Source organism: Seriola dumerili, unplaced genomic scaffold, assembly GCF_002260705.1.
Source record: "Seriola dumerili isolate Sdu_G_001 unplaced genomic scaffold, Sdu_1.0 BDQW01000138.1, whole genome shotgun sequence".
In the NCBI taxonomy this organism is placed as follows: Eukaryota; Metazoa; Chordata; class Actinopteri; order Carangiformes; family Carangidae; genus Seriola; species Seriola dumerili.
In genome coordinates, this window is record NW_019174393.1 from 6,792,310 (window position 1) to 6,813,009 (window position 20,700).

The 20,700-nt window shown below is 40.1% G+C and overlaps 1 protein-coding gene across 1 annotated transcript in view; it reads right to left on the reverse strand.

The window, feature by feature from the left end:
• Nucleotides 1–20,700, reverse strand: part of LOC111224485 (voltage-dependent calcium channel subunit alpha-2/delta-1-like) — a 90,268-nt gene that overhangs the window by 54,493 nt on the left and 15,075 nt on the right. Inside the window, exons 2-3 of the mRNA XM_022748983.1 lie at nt 18,618–18,699; nt 16,122–16,238 (exon numbers count right to left, since the gene is read on the reverse strand). Coding sequence (XP_022604704.1) covers nt 16,122–16,238; nt 18,618–18,699 — 199 coding nt within the window. The remainder of the gene's footprint in view (nt 1–16,121; nt 16,239–18,617; nt 18,700–20,700) is intronic.

Below are 20,700 nucleotides of genomic sequence, written 5' to 3' on the forward strand. Positions count from 1 at the left end.
CAAGAGAGAGATGGGAGGTTAATGTCCTGTGTGAATAGCTTCAAGGAACCTTCTGATTCTGATGCTTTGTACCAGCTGAAGGGATGCTTGTTGACATAAGCCATGCTTAGGGGGACATAGTGGTCTGCCAAGACCTCCCCCAGAAGAGAGCGGACTAACCTGCACTGAAGATGTTGTGATTAAAATCAAAAAAAGAGAGACAGAGAATAAACAGGAAGAACTAGGGAAATAAGAGAGAGAGCAAGTGTTCTTTGTTTCTAGAGAAATACAAAGGATGCCAAGAGAGAGGAAGAGCATAAAGTTAGGGAGGGGAGTTGATATAGATTTTACTGATACCAATGGCATTATGGCACTCTGCTTGTCGGCCTAGTATATCTTTATTGATTCCCTTAAATGATTTCTGATCGATTTTTCTTTCTGTTGTGGAAAAAGTAGGCTTACACAGGTTCTATTATGTCTGTAATCAGTATCGACTTACAACTTACCCCGATGTTCTAAACGCTCACATGCCAAGCGATCATCTTTCTTTGTGAAATGATAGGCAAGCTTTGGACGTTTTCTTCTTCTAACAGCCTGACTCTTCTTGTTGTAAGTTTTCCATCGCGCGTAGACACATTGACTTTGACGTCATTGTTTTGCAATTTGCAACTGTCAGAAAAAAACCATGCCGGCAAATCGATCAAAAGAATTGATAAGCCGGAGTCATACAATTCCGATGGTTTCGGACTAATTGGGAGCAGTTCTCAACTGGAACAGGTTCTCAATTCCCATCCCCAGCATAAAGGGAAGAGTTGAATACAGGTCCTACGGGGCACACAGCTGAGGGCTGTGCTATTTGAATATTGATTGGTAGTTATTTCAGGCTGGTGATCGCATTTAAGCATTATATTGGCCAGACGTCCAAAGGCTTTGCTGTGCCACCAGTCTGAGCACAATTGGTCAGGCTTTCTTTTTTTTAAACAAAACAACAGTTGCTTTTCCACCTTGGCCTCTGCGTCGGTTTAGATCAGTCTCGGTGTGGGTCTCCATCAATAGGAAACAAATTTTCTTATTATGAGTGGCTGTTGGCATCAGCATAGAGCGGCAGTTTTGAGTTGAGTCTAAATTGCCAAGGAGAAGGATGGCCTGCTCAATGGGAAGATAATGAAGAAGTGGTTTCCGGTCTCTTTGTGTTGCCCATCGCACGGGAGCTTTCACCTCTCCACAAACAACGGACCACGGATGCGGCTGTGTTATCATGACACCCTGTCGCTAGGCAACATCGATCATAAACAGATTCTCACTCCCAAAAATGAATCAGCCTTGTCTCTTTCTCTCACTGTCTCTCTCTCGCACATTTCACATGGAGCAACCAAACTGAGAAAACGTTCATTCAAGTACTCTCATCCTCCATAATCTACCATATGCTTACATTTTGCACAAAATGGCCTCCCTAGTAGCGTTCATGTTCATTAAATTGTCTAAGAAGGATGAGAGCAAGAGTGTGAGCACCTGAATAGAACTCTTAAGCGTTGTGTTATATTGTGGTGCGTAATTACAGAGGAGTCACTGATCTCCAGTGTCTGGAAGTGCGTTATTAAACCGACACTGGATGACATGCTGTGAGTCATTAGACACTGCTGTTAAAGCCCTAATCACAGAGTAGGCACACACACAATCACTCACACGTACACAGATGCTCAATTAGCCTCTCACTCACACGTTTTTTTATTTATATTAAGTGAGAAGCCCGTTTCCCTGTGCAATTTGCCATGATGTGATCATATGAAATAATGAATAAATGCCTCATGTATTATTTTGTTGGCATCTATAAGAAAGCCCAGTCTATAGTCACTTTACACAATGATGCCTTCCAGGAAAGTCTCTCATTGAGTGAGGGCGGTGAATTTATCTAAAATTGCTGAATAAGCACATTATTTTTGGTGCTCATGTCAAATGCCGACAGAGGTATTATTGGCAGGTAATTTATTCTGATGGCATCCCAGGCTGCAGACGGCTCTGGTAACGGCCTGTTCTCAGAGTGATCTTAGTGGGTATGATCAATGTGTGTGAGGTGTCTCGAACATTAAAATATTACCCCCTTTGGTCCACAGTCAAATTGCATAGTGAAGGGGGGAATTTAAAGGTGCGGTTTGCTATGGAAGCGCATAATAAATCATAGGATTGGGAACACTTCAAGGAACACACGCACAATGGAAAATATACAAAATTGTTAAATTTGCAGTGTGTCAATTGTCAATTTGTTTTTTAATCTGTGTTCAGGGCCTGGGGACTGGGTGTCATCAGAAACCCAAGAAACATCATGCAAACACACACACACACACACACACACACACACACACACACACCACACACTGGCATAGGCGGAATGATAACATGTTGCTTACATTCTTTGGCTTCTTTCTCAGTGTCTGTCCAGATGACAGTTAAGTTATAATGCCTGCGCGTGAAAGCAACTTGATAATATTTTGATGTGTGTGTGTTGTGTGTGTGTGTGTGTGTGTGTGTGTGTGTGTGTGTGTGTGTGTGTGTGTGTGTGTGTGTGTGTGTGTGTGTGTGTGTGTGTGTGTGTGTGTGTGTGTGGTGTGTGTGTGTGTGTGTGTGTGTGTGTGGAATATATGCTTTCAGGTGAAAGTAACTTTATATTGGACAAGTACTGCAGTAAATTTTTCATTATTGATTCATTGTTCAAGTTGATCGATCAGTTGATTAATTGTTTTGGCCTGAAAAAGATCAGAAAAGCAGCAAAAGGAGAAAAACACAAATTCTTCATTTCAGAGGCTGGGATCAATGTTTGTTATTTTTGCGTTGAGAAATCAACTTGAGTTGGATGATATAAACAAACTCTAGAAAATAGGACTAATTTGCTTGTAAACATTTCAGCTTTAACTGAGTGCTAAATACTTACACAGTGGCCTCAATGCTGGACAGGCTGCCACCACCATTCACTGTCGGTTTGCTCTGTGCTATAGGAAAATAATTGATGTGGCCAGAAACCAAAGATGTCAGACTTCTCCCCTGAATTTAAATGAAAGATCCAGGATATTCTTCCCATGCCTCGAGCCAAAGTGGCTGGCCTTCCTGACTCGTGCAATTTCATGCCAGAGGAGCATGAAGCATAATTTATAAATGGAACCTTAGCCAAAGATGTATACACAGTTAGCAGTGAGGAGGCGGGCGCGCAGAAGACAAAAACAGATGGTTGGCAAAATCCACAAAAAATATTGCCAAAACATTATTGCAATTTTACTACCTCACAAAAACTCTTTTTAACACAACAAAAATGGAGAGGAATTATGTACCTTGCCTGTACATTGCGTTTTTAAAGATACTCAGCCAACTATGAGTTTCTAGTCAACCTATGAGAGTGCAGGCATTGAAGGTAGGAAACATTTTAGGGGCCTTTTTTTGTTTAGTGTGATGCAATAGTGTGTGCAAACACATTTTCTGTCCCGCACCAAAAAACCATTAATATTTGATATCTATAATGTTGCAGAAAATGTTGAATACAGTGAGTATATTGTGTGTGTGACACACACACACACACACACACACACACACACACACACACACAATATCTCACTGATTCAACATTTTCTGCAACATTATAGATATCAAATATTAATGGTTTTTGGTGCGGGGAACAGAAATGTGTTTGCACAATATTGCATCACACTCAACAAAAAAAGGCCCCTAAAATGTTTCCTACCTTTCAATGCCTGCACTCTCATAGGTGACTATGAAACTCATAGTTCACACACACACACACACACAATATCTCACTGATTCAACATTTTCTGCAACATTATAGATATCAAATATTAATGGTTTTTGGTGCGGGGAACAGAAATGTGTTTGCACAATATTGCATCACACTCAACAAAAAAAGGCCCCTAAAATGTTTCCTACCTTTCAATGCCTGCACTCTCATAGGTGACTATGAAACTCATAGTTGGCTGAGTATCTTTAAAAACGCAATGTCACAGCAAGGTACAATAATTCCTCTCCATTTTGTTTGTTAAAAAGAAGTTTTTTGTGAGGTAGTAAAATTTGCAATATGTTTTGCAATAGTTTTGTGGATTTGCCAAACCATCTGTTTTTGTCTTCTGCGCGCCGCCTCCTCACTGCTAACTGTGTATACATCTTTGGCTAAGGTTGCCATTTTTAAATATGCTTCATGCTCCTCTGGCATGGAAATGCAGAGCAGGAAGGCAGCCACTTTGGCTCGAGGCATGGGAAGAATGATCCTGGATCTTTCATTTATTCAGGGGAGAGTCTGACATTTTGGTTCTGGCCACATCATATATATCCTATAGCAGCAGAGCAACCGACAGTGAATGTGGTGGCAGCCTGTCCCAGCATGAGGCCACTGTGTAAGTGATTTTAGCACTCAGTAAAGCTGAAATGTTTACAGCAAATTAGTCTATTTCTAGAGTTTGTTTAATCATCCAACTCAAGTGATTTCTCAAGCAAAAATAACAAACATTTGATCCCAGCCTCTGAAATGAAGAATTTGTTGTTTTTCCTTTTGCTGCTTTCTGATCTTTTTCAGGCCAAACAATTAATCAACTGATGATCAACTGAAAATGAATCAATAATGAAAGATTTACTGCAGTACTTGTCCAATATAAGTTACTTTCACCTGAAGGCATAATTCTCACACACACACACACACACACACACACACACACACACACATATCATATCAAGTTGTTCAGCGTTTCGCAGGCATTATAACTTAACTGTCATCTGGACAGACACTGAGATAAGAGCCAAGAATGTAAGCAAATGTTATCATCTCCGCCTATGCCAGTGTGTGTGTGTGTGTGTGTGTGTGTGTGTGTGTGTGTGTGTGTTTGCATGATTGTTTCTTGGGTTTCTGATGACACCCAGTCCCCAGGCCCCTGAACACAGATTAAAAAACAAATTGACAATTGACACACTGACAAATTTAACAATTTGTATATTTTCCATTGTGCGTGTGTTCCTTGAAGTGTTCCCAATCCTATGATTTATTATGCGCTTCCATAGCAACCGCACCTTTAAATTTCCCCCCTTCACTATGCAATTTGACTGTGACCAAAGGGGGTAATATTTTAATGTCTCGAGACCACTCACAACATTAATCATACCCACTAAGATCACTCTGGAACAGGCCAGTTACTCTGAGAGGCCGTCTGCAGCCTGGGATGCCATCAGAATAAATTACCTGCCAATAATACCTCTGTGGCATGTGACATGAGCACAAAATATATGTTGTTTATTCAGCAATTTTGAGATAGTAAATTTCACCGCCCTCACTTCAATGAGAGACTTTCCTGGATAGGGCATCATTGTGTAAAGTGACTATAGACTGGGCTTTCTTTAGAATGCCAACAAAATAATACATGAGGCATTATTTCATTATTTCATATGATCACACTCATGGCAAATTGCACAGGGGAAACGGCTCTCACTTAATAAAATAACGTGTGAGTGAGGAGGCTAATGAGCATCCGTGTGTACGTGTGTGTGAGTGTGTGTGTGTGCCTACTCTGTGATTAGGGCTTTAACAGCAGTGTCTAATGACTCACAGCATGTCATCCAGTGTCGGTTTAATAACGCACTTCCAGACACTGGAGATCAGTGACTCCTCTGTAATTACGCACCACAATATAACACAACGCTTAAGAGTTCTATTCAGGTGCTCACACTCTTGCTCTCATCCTTCTTAGACAATTTAATGAACATGAACGCTACTAGGGAGGCCATTTTGTGCAAAATGTAAGCATATGGTAGATTATGGAGGATGAGAGTACTTGAATGAACGTTTTCTCAGTTTGGTTGCTCCATGTTGAATGTGCGAGAGAGAGACAGTGAGAGAAAGAGAATGACAAGTGATTCATTTTGGGAGTGAGGAATCTGTTTATGATGCCCATGTTGCCTAGCGACCAGGGTGTCATGATAACACGCCGCATCCGTGGTCCGTGTATTGTGGAGAGTGAAAGCTCCCGTGCGATGGCAACACAAGAGACCGGAAACACTTTCTTCATTATCTTCCCATTGTAGCGCAGGCCATCCTTCTCCTTGGCAATTAAGACTCAACTCAAACCTGCCGCTCTATGCTGATGCCAACAGCCCACTCATAATTAAGAAAATTTGTTTCCTATTGATGGAGACCCACACCGAGACTGATCTAAACCGACGCAAGAGGCCAAGGTTGGAAAGCAACTGTTGTTTTTGTTTAAAAAATGGCGACCAATTGTGGCTCAGACTGGTGGACAGCCAAAGCCTTTTGGATCTGCTGCCAAAGTGCTAATGCAATCCCAGGCCTGAAATAACCTCACCAATCAATATTCAAATAGCACAGCCCTCAGCTGTGTGCCCCGTAGACCTGTATCAACTCTTCCCTTTATGCTGGGGATGGGAATTGAGAACCTGGTTCCAGTTGAGAACTGCTCCCAATTAGTCCGAACCATCGGAATTGTATGACTCCGAGCTTATCAATTCTTTTGATCGATGCCGGCATGTTTTTTTCTGACAGTTGCAAATTGCAAAACAATGACGTCAAAGTCATGTGTCTACGGCGATGGAAACTTACAACAAGAAGGAGTCATGGCTGTGAAGAAGAAACGGTCCAAAGCTTGCCTATCATTTCACAAAGAAAGATGATCGCTTGCATGTGAGGCGTTTAGGGAACATCGGTAAGTTGTAAGTGATACTGATTACAGACATAATAGAGACCTGTGTAAGCCTACTTTTTTTCCACACAGAAAGAAAATCGATCAGAAATCATTAAGGGAATCAATAAAGAATCTGGCCGACAAGCAGAGTGCATAATGCCATTGGTATCAGTAAAATCTTATCAACTCCCCTCCCTAACTTTATGCTCTTCCTCTCTCTTGGGCGATCACTTTGTATTTCTCTAGAAACAAAGAACCTTGCTCTCTCTTATTTCCCTATTCTTCCTTTTATTCTCTGTCTCTCTTTTTTGATTTTAATCACAACATCTTCAGTGCAGGTTAGTCCGCTCTCTTCTGGGGGAGGTCTTGGCAGGACACTATGTCCCCCTAAGCAGGTGCTTATGTCAACAAGCATCCCTTCAGGCTGGTACAAAGCATCAGAATCAGAAGGTGTTCCTTGAAGGCATTCACACAGAATAACCTCCCCCTTGTCCCAACAAGTCAGTCCTCTCACTTCACTTTTGGGCCATCTTGTGACCCGTCATCAGCTAAAACTGATGTTGGCAGCCAGAGGAATTCCTCTTGGCTTTTTAATGTCAAAACTGAAAGGATTTTATATTTCAGAGGACATATAAAGGATGTGTCACTACTTTTGCAGTCATTTTATGTTGTCTCCACTGCATTAGCATTTCGTACATGATGTAAAGTGAATGAGGCATTTGTCAGAAGTTACTTTCAGTGAATGACCTACAGGTTTAACAAAATTAGTGATGAACGCAACAAAACTTAACAAAAACGAAAGACTGTACCAGAACTGAAGTGTTTCAATCCCAATGCAAATCCATGTTTTTTAAAGTTTTTAAAAAGTCTATGAAGGATTCATTTTCAAAGTTAGTGATTAGCCTGAATCTTGCTTCTGTTTAACAGTTCAGTTCTTTGTGGAAACAAGTGCAGTTACCTCAACGTAATGGCTGCACTTTCTTCCATCTAACTTTTTAAACTTTAATTTGACTTCAGAACGACTTGGTGCCTGGGTTTGGTGAAATGTTTGCAGTTTTCTGTGGCTGTGAAATTCTGCTTCGTAACCACCAAATTCTCCTCACATCTATGATAAATGGACAGATTTGGAGATCTGTGTCAGTGTCACTGTAGGAAGAGAAATGACCTATTCCACTAGGGGAAGTTGACCACGGAGCCCATCAAAGAGTATTGGCTAAGAGGAATAAGTCAATAATTGATGAAAACAGAGTCAAAGGTGGCCTGGATATCAGAGAGAGGCGATCTACTGTAACTGTCAAGGCAGGTTAAAAAAAGAAGCTGCGGTCAATGTAAAGAACAAATGGACAAAAGGTGTCTGTGTGTGTGTGTGTGTGTGTGTGTGTGTGTGTGTGTAATCTGCTGAGTTCATTCACAATTAATCAACAGGTCACACCTATACTGTGGCTCACAGTTACACAGTCAAATACAGGATGGATGTAATGATGGAGGCAACTGGAGCATAGTACAGTGGAGGAGGGTCTGAGTCATAGACACACACAGAGACAGAAACTGAGGAGGGAAGCGATGCAGGGTAGCAGTGAGGCGAGACTTTTCATCCTTCATCCATCTGTGACAAAGTGAGACAACTAAATCACACAGAAAAATCTCTGTAAAAAAAACTATAGGCAACGCACCTTGCAGCTCTGAGTCAGCTGTTGCGCAGTGATTTACTATTTACAATGATTCAATAATCTTTGAGATTTAACGAAGACAACCTGACATGTTGACGCACTGGCAGCTCAGCTAAAATGGAATAAAACAGCAAAAATACTTTTAGGAATTCAATAGCATGTATGTATCCAGCATTTTTACAGAGACTAAAAACTACAGGAAAACACTCTTGAATCAAGATGCAGAGCCCTGCAGTCTATATCTGGATACATTATGTAGATCATTTTTAGCATAATTGGCACCATTAAAACCATGCCAAATTAACTATTACCAGTTGCTGTTTGCAATATACACATGGATGAATAGACAACTATCACTGAAATACTTTGATAGTGAAGAAAACTTGTTTCTAGAGTTATTAGGAGCTTTTCAGATGATTTCTAAGCAGTTTATTCACGACAGACATCACAGATAATGACAGTGTCAGTAAGTGTAAGCCATTTTGAATCAACAAAAATGTAAATACTTGACTTAGTTACATCTCCTACAAGGAGAGGCATTTTCGATACATGCCAGATCAGGGGCTCAGTAACTTCCCGTTACTTTTACACTGCGATGCAGCTCTCTGCTTAGAGAGGTGGAAATATCATTTCAAGGGCAAACGGTATCTTTGATCTAAATTTATGCTTCAGCAGGAATTGAGTTTCCTGTCTGTGCATGAAGATTTGTGAAGATAATGATTAGCAAGTTGAAATGCAATAAAATGTATTTCCATTATCACTGTCCACACTTATCTTTCGGTAGGTGCTAGGTATGCTAACACGTACACAATGACACCTCTACTGCAAATAAGAGATGCAACAGTGTGGCTGCTGATATCTATGTTAAATGGGAAGATGATACATTCTCTGCTGGTTTGTTTTTAACACACTGTGAAGCTTTGCAGCTTTAATAGACAGAATTGCCTGAGGAGGGAAACTGACTTAGAGATGCAGAAGACAGGCAGGGCGGAGAGAGGGGAGATCAAATTTTAAAGTGAAACATTTCCTTACTTTCAAAAGTATTTATCATCCATATTCAAACTGTGCCAAACACACACACACACCACACACACACACACACACACACACACACACACACACACAGTCATGGACCCACACATCCAAAAGAGAAGAAATAGGAAAGGACAGAAAGGGAGAAAAGAGGAACACAGGGCAGGGCAAAAATGGGAAAATGGGAATGAAGAGTGACACAGAATCAGGGTGAAGTTATGGCAAAGGAAGTAAAGAGGGAGTTACAAGCAATGCGAATAGAAGGACAGAGTTGGAGGAGTGGGTGAAAAGAAAAAGACACAGAACAGTAGAAATGAAATACTATATATATATATATATATATATATATATATATATATAACAAGAATGGAGAACCAGAGGAGAATTTTTAAGGTAGGAAAGGTTATTGCACTTGTGTGCGTGTGCATGTGGAGCCACAAGTGGAGTGTAGCCTGTGTGTCTGTAAAGACTCAGTGAGTGTAATCTCCAGAGTTGTATCAGCAGAGAAACTAAGCTGCGACAGCATCCGCCTGAAGAAACTCATCTTCTGAAGTATCAAAGAGATGTGGGAGATAACTTTCAGTCTAGCACGCACACATCTACACACATCAATATCTCCCTCAAAAAAAAAAAAAAAAACTCAAATAATCAGCCACAGCATACTGAATACAGAATACTGTGGTGCAACATGAAAGAGGCAAATTCTTTGATCACCCTTGAGTGGTTTGGAAATAAAATTATTTCCCCCTTCAGATCACCAACGCTTTGGGAACATTAACTTGAAAAGGTTGAAACAGACGAGTAAGGAGTGATGATGCAGACAGCAGAAGAAGAAAAAAGAAAAGAGAGAGAGAGAGAGAGAGAGAGAGAGAGAGAGAGAGTTGCAGTCTTTAATGCTGTCACACTGACACCTGGCACCATCAGATCATAGTCAAGTCTATTCAGAATGGACAGTAGGTGGGTGTGCATGTGCGTGTGTGTGTGATACTGCAAACAAGATGAATAAAAACAAAAAACCGATGCAGTGTGACAGAAGGTAACAGAAGGTAAGCAATGTGGAGCAGAGACAAACCTGTAGAACTTGAGAACAACCAAAAAAAAAAAAAAAAATCACTTTAGATACTGGCTACTGGCCCAGACACAAACTCAGCAACACTCTTTCTTAACTATGATGGGCTGATGCAAGTCACTGTGAATTTTCTGAATGGTAGAAGACAAGCGCTAATATCTCCAGCTATACTGAATGCACACAGACAGGAGCAACAACAACACAAATGACGGCAGGCACTAGCATAACTAGCATAAACACAGTTATGCAAATTTGTGTTGGATGAATATAAACAAACTAATATGATTACAAACTGATTGCAGACTGGTGTGATGCTGATCTTTAGTATTTATATAGTCATAATAACCATTTAGCTAGCTGGCTGCGCAAGGACATGCCTCCATTTCCCACTGACTCAGTTTAAACAGTTTGTGAGTGAATGTTAGGGAGCAGAAAAGTCAAAGATCAAAAAGACCACTTCCACGACAACCATGTCTTTTATGGATCCACATGTGTAGCCATGGATTCACCACATCCACCACTTTCTGAGCTGAAATGCTATGAAGCCATCCCATCTACTGAAGGAGCACAGTGAGGGGGCGCTCAGGCTCATCAGACAGGGCTGTGGGGGCACACTGAACCACAATAGTTGGGAATCCACTGAGCCAAATTATCAGCAGCTAATTGTAAATTCCTACAATGAATAAGGAGAGACTTTTATTTTGAAGATCACAGGTTAAAACACATTTAATACCAACATAAGGTATTAATACATTTGATTTCACTGGAGTAAATTGGGTATATTTTCACATTCCTATTAAGTGTTGCTGTGATGTTTAACTGTCATCGTCTTATTTTGCAAACTAAACATGTTGCTTTACTTCCTGTTTTGGTTCCTGACACTTTTCCTCTGAATTAACATTTGTGTTACATATGTGACAATGTTAAGGAATGTACTGATCTGTACATTTTGCCTCAACCAATACCTTGCATTAAACAGCTGACAGACATTGTGAGTGTGACATATAAATGATCCGTACTATAAATTGTTTGCTGTGATGAAAAACCTCTCTTCCTCTAAGTAGCCACAGCTGCCAACATTTGAGAGATTGCATGTCAAGGGAGCACCGGCGTCAAACGCAGCGACTGAATTGAGGTGACAGGATGGGCAGATGTCAGATTGACAGACAGCAAATCCAAGCAGGCCCCTGATTAAGTTAATGACAGCAGCCATCATTCTAATGGGATTGTGTTCACTGACAAATGCTGGAGCACACACATACACCCAGGGAAACTTGCACACAAACACATAAACACTTGCAAAAGCATAGCCGGAGGAGACAAGTTGGCCTAGTGAGAGGGAAGGAGAAATGCCACCAGTGAGAGAGGCGGTATCTCTCCTGCTTATTTCAAGCACAACACAGCCTCAACTGTACAGCTGAAGGGGAGGAAATACAGAAGATTTCAGTGGGTTTTAAAATGCTCTGGCATGGTGTCTTACAGTATTCAACCGACTCAAAGGAAAATTCAACCCTTAAACATTTTGTTTGTAGTGGTGTGATACAGAAAATGTCATATCATAATGAAAATCAATCAGAAAACAGAAAGAAAATATCTCATCAATAGCAGCCACTCTAGTTTATAATGGAAACTGGTTGTATATTGAGCAATAGGTGGCATCAACAGGAAAAAAATGCATATCAAATATTAGATGTTGTTGAAATGCAGTCTGGGAAATGTAGGACAATTCATTTCACAACAGTAAAGACACGGAGTGCATGGGTTACTATAGAAACCAGAGGGTAACTTCATTATGTAAAGAGTATGAGTTGACTATAAGTTATGAATTTTCCAGCCTGGGCTAAACAATGTTCACCAAAATACAGTGTTTTGGCAATTAACATGAAAACCAAGATGCTATCAACTCTGACTTACAATATGAGTGATGCTATATACTGTATTTGGCCTGTAGACCAGTGCCTGTAGACCACTTCTTAAAATGTTAGCCATTATCACAGGTTATGGTTATATGGAGTGTGGACATGCTGTGAACAGCTGAATCAAGTATTGACTTTCTTAAAAAGGTTTCATTTAAAGGATTCTTTGAGGACTGAAGAGGTGATGGCACCCAGCATTTCTCAAGAAATTAGCAAAGACTTGAGAAATGTCAGATTAGACATACATTTTGTGTAAGAAAAATACTTTTTTCTTTCTTTTCCTTAGATTTTCCTTAGAACAAGAGGTGAAATTCAGTGTATTTACTACAGTACCGTACTTACAGTAATTACCGTTTAGAGGCATTTGTACTTTACTTCATAAAACAAAACATATGATAAACTTCTAAAACATGTCATGGCACCAAATCATTCAGTCACTCATGTAATGTCAAGTTTTCTAAAATCTGCTTTTTCCATAAATCACCTGCGGCAATTTATGTTTTTCTTTCTTGGTTTATTTCATTGACTTCTATGATATATAATATTATACATTTGTTTACTTTTGTTACTTTGAATACATCTTATTGTACTTAATTACTTCTTTTCTTTCAGTTTCGTAAATTGTTAAATACAGGACTTTTACTTGTATTACATTACTTTATATTGTTGTATTACTTCTTTTACTAAATTAAAAGGATCTGAATACTTGGGAACCGTGGCTGAGATAATGCCATGCGTCTGCTACTCCCATGTCATTTGGGTTGAATGTGTATTCCTGCAGTGCTCAGCTGTTTTTCATGGAGGGGGCACGTTCAGGGAAAATGGGGCTGCCAAAAATGCTATTTGCAGTATCTAATGACAAAATAACTAGAATTTGATGTACAAGTATTGTTTCTTTATGCACCTGTGCACATTTTCTGTTTTTCAGTTTCTAATGACACACTGGCTCAGTTGAATGGCTCATAAAGTTGAAGCACTGCTGTGTGAAAAAAGGAGAGTGCTGCCTGTTGAATAGTGTACCAAGAGGCTAAGATCCTGATAGATGGAAGGTCTGCAACAGGCTTCTAGTCTTTTGTATGGTGTGGCTTAATGCTCATGGACTTCCTACCACTGTTGCTCGGTTTCCATTCATCATCATGTCTCTCTCATACACATCAGGCCATTCAATTTCTCTCTTTCTCTCAGACAGATAGAAATCTATAACCTCTCACACAATCGTTCTCTTACATGATCACTTCATGCTGTGTGTAATCAGCCCTTCCAAATGGAATAAGGGAGAGACAGAGGGAGAAGAGGGAGGGATGAAAGACAGAGGAGGAAGAGAGGATGATAGGAAACAAAGGAGGGAGGATACTCAAGGTGGCAAGTCAGAAATACTGTATTAGATTAGTGCCGGTCAGGTCAAGAACATTACAGATGCTGCAGTCGTCCTTTCCCTACTTCCATTTTGAGTCATGATACCGCTAAGTGGACCCTGTGACTATTAACCTACATAAATTGATCACCTTAACGCTGGCTCAATTCCACTTCATTACCCAGAATGCCATTTACAGTAGACATGAGACCACATTGAGCCATCTCCTCTTCGATGCTAATCCAGTGACAAGTAAATATAGTTTTTGAAAAGAACAAAGAATAACAGCATATGGTGTTTGGCAAAAAAAACAAACATCATCCCTGCCTCCCTCAATGATTTCACATTTCCACCAAAGAGCTAAATAACTGCCATTAACTTGCGCAGGTGAAATAGACGGCAGATGGTGTTGATGAAATGTAAGAATAGAGTCTGCAGTTTAACAACTCTATTCTGCTGCTATCAATTCACTAAGCAGTCGTGTTTCTCTCCCAAGGTGCGACACAACAACACCAAAAACTAATTGTCCCTCATCCCCTGGCAGTTATTGGGATGTAAGAAAAACAAAACGCTCAGTTGGATTGATGGGCTAATCAATGAGAACGTAACTATGGCAACGGTCTGTCAGGCTTTAATTGGATATTTCTGGCTCTCAGAGCCAGATTGATAGAGACCAGGATTGCCCAGAGATCCTAATTTAGTTGGCCAGATACTGTTGAGATTAAACTAAGGAGCAGCTGTATGGATCTATTTGACCTGTTGTCCTCTATTAACCACAGACAAACAAGGCTCAGGATCTATAGCCAAACTAGCAGCTCTGTGAGACTTTACTTACGCTGCTAACATCAGCATGCTAACATTAATGTCATAACAATGCTGACATGCTGATATTGAACCAGGTAATGTTTACCTTGTCCATCATCATCACTAACATGCTTACTTTGGCTAATTACCACTTAACACAAAGTACAACTGAGGCTCATGGGAATGTCATTAGTTCTGTAGGTATTTGGTGATAAAGAAGAGCTTAAGGGATCACCAAAGTTATTACAATTCATCACCAAATTTTATGGCAAACCAATCAACAGCTGTTGAGGCATTTAACTGAAAACCACAAACGTTACCCTCTTGGTGGTGCTAGAGGAATACTCAGGGAACCATCTGGGAATCATGAATGTTTACTCTAAAGCTTGTGCCAATCCTTTAACTAGACCTTGACCTGCAATAGATGAAATGCCTGGGGATCATCAATTTACTAGGTTTCACCCTTTGGGCACAATGGATGACTTTCCAGGCAAACCATCCAATAGTAAATAGACTTTTCACTAAAAGTGAAAAATGTCAACCTGCTAGTGGTGCTAAAGGGAAAGTCTGGGGATCAAAAAAGGAAGCAGGATTCATCCTCTGGAGACCAGGAATGTCTGCACAAAATTTCCAAACATTCTATATGAGTTGAGTTATTTCAGTCTGGACAAAGGTGGTGGACAGTCCCAACTTATCAACATTGCATTGCTTAGAGCTATACTGCCAACATGGCTTAAACATGTTATGTTGTAGCTTACAGGTGTTCTGTGGTTTGCCAAAAGGTTGTACTACATAAACCAGTTTAACCAGAGGTTTTCTGTGTGGTTCACACAAACAACAATGGAACCAAATCTGACACAACCAATTGTCTGGTAAGCCATTCAACAAAGAAGACTTCAGCTACATGTGGCGAACACTGTCAGGAACACTTTACTCCAAAATGAAAGCATTTGGCTAGTGTAGCCCTCGTAGCATTTCCCTTCTGTTCAGTTCAGACAAATGACCAACGAAAGCAGCCAGTATGGATTAGGTATTAGGATGCGATAGGCCTCAGTGGTCACAGGAAAGACAAAGGTTTCCTGAAAGTTGAGATTAAACACGGTCGTGACATTTTTTTTTCCTCCAGCACAACACAGCAAAAAGTGATGCAACACATACACACACAATGGAGTTTTTTATCGTTATTTGGCATGTAGCAACCCAGACTGGTAACTTTGAATTAAGTCATCTGGCTGGAGGATGTCTGCTTATATTGGATCAGTGGATGGCCTGAAGCAGTGGCTGTGTTCCAGTGTCTGTTCTGACGTGAAATGAGGAGAAGCAGATTGTTTCTGTGCGTTTCCTTGGGCTCTGGCCACTGTGCTAGGAGAGATGCTAGACCTGATTTTACAAAAAAAAAAAAAAAAAAAAAAAAAAATCTAGAATTTGTATTAGCTATATATTCCTATCTCAAACTATAAAATAAACACCTCTTAAGGGTCAGGTTGATGACAAATAAGTATCACGCCACTATGACCAAAGAGGCAATAACCAAACCTCATCCTCCACTTCATCGATTTCCTAGAAGTATCAGGGTTGCCACAAGATAATTTTGTGTTAGGAGATCACACTGACCTTTAGGGCTTGGGAGCGGTTAGCCAGTAGTTTCTCTATGTTCCCCGCAGCCGTCCCCACCAATTCCGTTGCATTGTTGAACTCCACGCTGAAGTGAGCTTTGTGTGTTTTATATATCTGAGACAATCACAAGAGAACAGACTGGGTCAGACATAAGCAGAAATTCAACGGAACAAATCCATACATCTTTGTTGTTAAGACTTAATCAGTAACCAGAGCTTCTGAATGAAATGTCCACACATAAAAAAACGGACAAAAAAAACAATAGCAGGTTAATGAAACTCAGGAAGGCCAGTTTGAGTAATAGAGTCAGGAGTTTGAAGGGTTACAACAGTTTAGAAAATTTTAAAAGCTGTCATGACAACCCCATTTATGGTAGACAGTTTTCAACTAAGAATGTGCACTTAACACTTTTTCTTTTAAAATTAATAATCTGGCATTTTATCCCTTCATTAAATACAAACAGAAAGTATTTCATTGACCCACTCATTTGTTGCCTTGAATTGCATCAAAAACTTGAGCCAGATTAAAATTTTTGCTGAAGCTCTCTTGGCACATGATGATGGGAGGTGGGAAGGGAAAGGTGAGATCCCAGGGTAGGGGCAGTAAGCAGCATATGGGTACTTAAACGGGCTATTACAGGAAGTGTGATGCTTAAAAATAAAACAAAAAAAATGACCTCAACCAGGGGTTGTCTTTTCAAAGCCAATATTTTCACGTTAAGTTCAGAAAACAAACATGTGGCGCAAAACATACATTGACACGGATGACAAGGATGAAACCTTTCGTGGAAAGGATGATCCCAGGATAACCACTTGGTCATCATGAGGTCATCGTATAAAAATGTGCAGTGCAGATGTGATCATTTCTCAAAAGGATCTTCCTCAAGTCTTCTCAGTGTTCTCCATCCACAGACTTATTGTATCTGAGGCTGAGAGTGTTACTCTGCATCAGTGGTCATCGTCTATTCTTCACCAGATCTCACTGACCAAAGTATTATGAATAAAAAAGGAATCTAGGCGTCCACTGATTAAATTGCAATGTCAGGTTATGTAAGTAGACCATTTACTGTGCTATGGAATATGCTCCAGCAAAAGATATAAGAAACACAAATGCCAAACAGCCAATTATTTAGCAGCCTAGAGGAATTCTATTGTCCGCCATACAAACCACAGGACTGAGGCGCGTGCATGTATTTGTCTTCATCCATCCAAGCAATCTGGATAATTCCTCACATGTATTATTAACGTGCAAGCTGCATAACACTCCCTTTTAAATTCTGCATGCTGTGTACAGTACACTCTGTTTAAACAGGGGTGTCCCGAAAAGCTTCATCTTCTGTTACAACAACAATTTAAACGGATTCAGTTACACAAAATATTGCCAGATATGTTTAACTCTCATTTCTGGTGACAAGCCATGTCACTACATCAAATAAAAACATGCTTTATAATGATTTCAGTGATGTTTTACAGCTGACTGATTATATTCTCAAGGTGAATGAGGAGCAAAAGTGCCAGATGCATCATGTCAATCAATGTGGATCTAAAAAGCTCCCTCTCCTTTGTCAGATATGAGCTTATGCATGAGTGTGTGCAGGGACTATGGCCATCGGAGTATGGTTGTGACGTTGATCTTATCTGAGCGTGTACGTTGGGCTGGCAGACTGAAATGATGCCGTGCTATGTGTAATGAGAAACTTCTATATATAGACTGGTGATGTCTTGTGACAACTGAGGTCGTGCAAGGAGCCTTAATGAGAGCGAGAGAAGTGACAAAAAGTGCACATGATGGTTCTTGTCGATACTGAATCTGTGATTTACTTAAGGTGAAATCAAAATTCATTTAGCTAAGTCAGACATCAGTATACCCTTGGTGTTTGTTTTGATTTGGGTAACCTACTTTTTTGATCCAAATTGAAATAACCAACTTTGGGTGCCAAATTTACCCATTATTCTCACTTGTGATTTGACAACTCCCTACATTACTCAATCACAGGGTAGTATTCTAAGCAGAATACAAACTGAATAGCACAGTGGGTCCTTCCAAATCTTAATGGTGTTAAGGGGAAGCTAGCTGAAATGATACATAACTAATGCTAATTAATGTTTAGTTTATTGAATATTATTATTATTATCATTATTATTTATCCTGATTCTGCTAATTAAGATAGCTTAAAAAGGGGAAATAAGGTTCTTATATCAATGTACTGGCTTTACAGGACTATAGTCAGTAGCCCACCACAGAAGTTGACAGTGTGTCCCCTAGCAATGCTAACCCTCAAATGTCAGTCAACTGCTGCCATGAAAAACCTAAAGCCTAGGTGCTGTTTCCACTCTAAAAACTGCTTTCATTCCATACCACTGAAAAATGTGCACAATACCTGCATCATCACAGTATATTTCCTTACACAGAAAGTAAGGAATTCAAATTTCACACTCTGCTGTAACAGTTTAAATCAGTGTGTGTGTGTATGTGACACTAAGTCTTGCTTACCTGTATGAGGTCCTGCAGGCCACTGGCTGTGTCTGTTAATGTGACCAACTCTTTTTGCATCTGGTCCACCCATTCCTTTACCCTGAGAACACACAAATAAGAATGAATTAGCCAGTCAGATCTCATCCAACAAAAAGCTTCCTCAACGGCCTGCACAGTCTGACCACATTTTGTTGAGCTGCTCCAATTTCATTTATTTTGAATCCAACCCCCGTGATCACATGACCTGAAGTGAGCTTTATACTCCTTACCATAACAATATGCTAAAAAAGCATAGGGAAGGGAAGCATGAAATAATAATGCTTAGCCAAGTGAATACATTGCTCTATTCCACATGGGCTGTGCATTATGGTGAGAGCTATTCATAGTTGTCAGCATGAGAGTGTCACATCCTCTGGAGTGAGATGCTAGTTAATGTATTCTTCTGAAGAGAAAGAGCACAGAAAGGGATAGAGACATAAAAGAGAGGGACAAATTTTCATTTATCAGGGTTTAGAGTTCGTTTTATATGACTTTGACACACTTTTAGTAAGATCAGAACATATCTATAATTTCTTGACTCAAGTAAAAACGTATTTACCCTTGCTGCATTTCAAAAAGCTCAGCATCATTAACCAGTACTATGCTATGATCTCTATGTAATGTCCCTAATATCTAACCCGTACACAGGACACTAGTTCCTTATAGGGAACACTTGATGTTCAGTTCAGTTTATGTGTGCGTGTGCACGAGTGTGGAGTCTATATGAGACCAAGCCCACCATACCCCCTAACTGTCAAAACACCGATGAATCTCTTTACATGGCAGGTGAGACGTGACACGGCTACACACCCCACAAGTTATTTATGTTTATTTCTAAAAATGAATGAGGCAGACTTACTTTATTTAGGCAGTAACAAAACTCTTGATTACATATCAATTTGCCCTTCAAAGAAATAATTCAAGGTTTTGGGAAAAAGGTCCACAGGAAATAAAATCCCTTTTACAACCACAATACTTGTGTCAACGTCCTGCTGCTGAATGGTACATAACATGTTCTGAACCTGCTGAAAACAATACACTGTAAGTGCACCTTCAAACCCTCCACCAGCTCCTTTACAACAGCCAATAAAAAATACATGACATAATCCATAAAGAAAATTGCCTTTTCTCCCCCACAGTGTGAATTAACCTTTTCACCTTCCACACTGCTAAGGGGCCTATGACACATGACACGTCTATGTTATCTTATTTAAAAAATACAGTGTAATGTGAGCAGGGTTAGCTCATGCTGGAAATGTGTGGCATAACAGCCACATAGTATATTTAGCCTTCTGAGAGACAGCTGCTTGTGGCAGAGGACAGATATAGGGTGTGCCCAGTGTCAGCACATAACTTTTTGGACCCCCAAGTCACAATTATGTGCCTGCATATCCACAAACACACGTATACTGTATATGGGAAAAAACGAGGATATAATCTCCTACAGATTGCTTTAAAATGGTTGAGATAAGGTGCACTAACCATAGCGAGCAGGTGAGGTTGTTATGCTTTCCAAATGTGCCCATTTTGCCTTAAGCAAGAAGAGTGGGGCTTTCCAACAGGTGTCTAATAGGAAAATACAGTGAGTGTCTGTTTGTAGGTGATAAGTTGATGTTCATTATCAGTCCACTCATTCAATATATTTTTACCCCCTTTTCTAAGTGTATCACAGCATAATTTCATCAAATCTACTGTAAGTGTGACACATTTAGTGTTGCAGAACACTCATCCTTAGTATGTCATTTCTGGATAGTGACAGCTCTGTCATGACCTAGCCGACACCAAGTCTGTGTTTGCAGAACCCTGATGAGGAGAGGACAGTTACGCTAAAATGCCTAACTACAGTAATTGTGGTTAGAAGTGATTAGTGCCCTCACTTGTCTGTAGCAGCTTGGAGCTCCTGCACGAGGTCAGTTTGTAATGTAATAAAACTCTCTTGCTTACTTTGTGCTGGAATTTTTAAATCTCTCTGATCTTGGTTTAATACAATCTCCTGGGTAAAAACTGAAAGGCTAAGCAGTGTCCTGATTAGCCAACTTCCACAAATAACCATCTTCCTCTT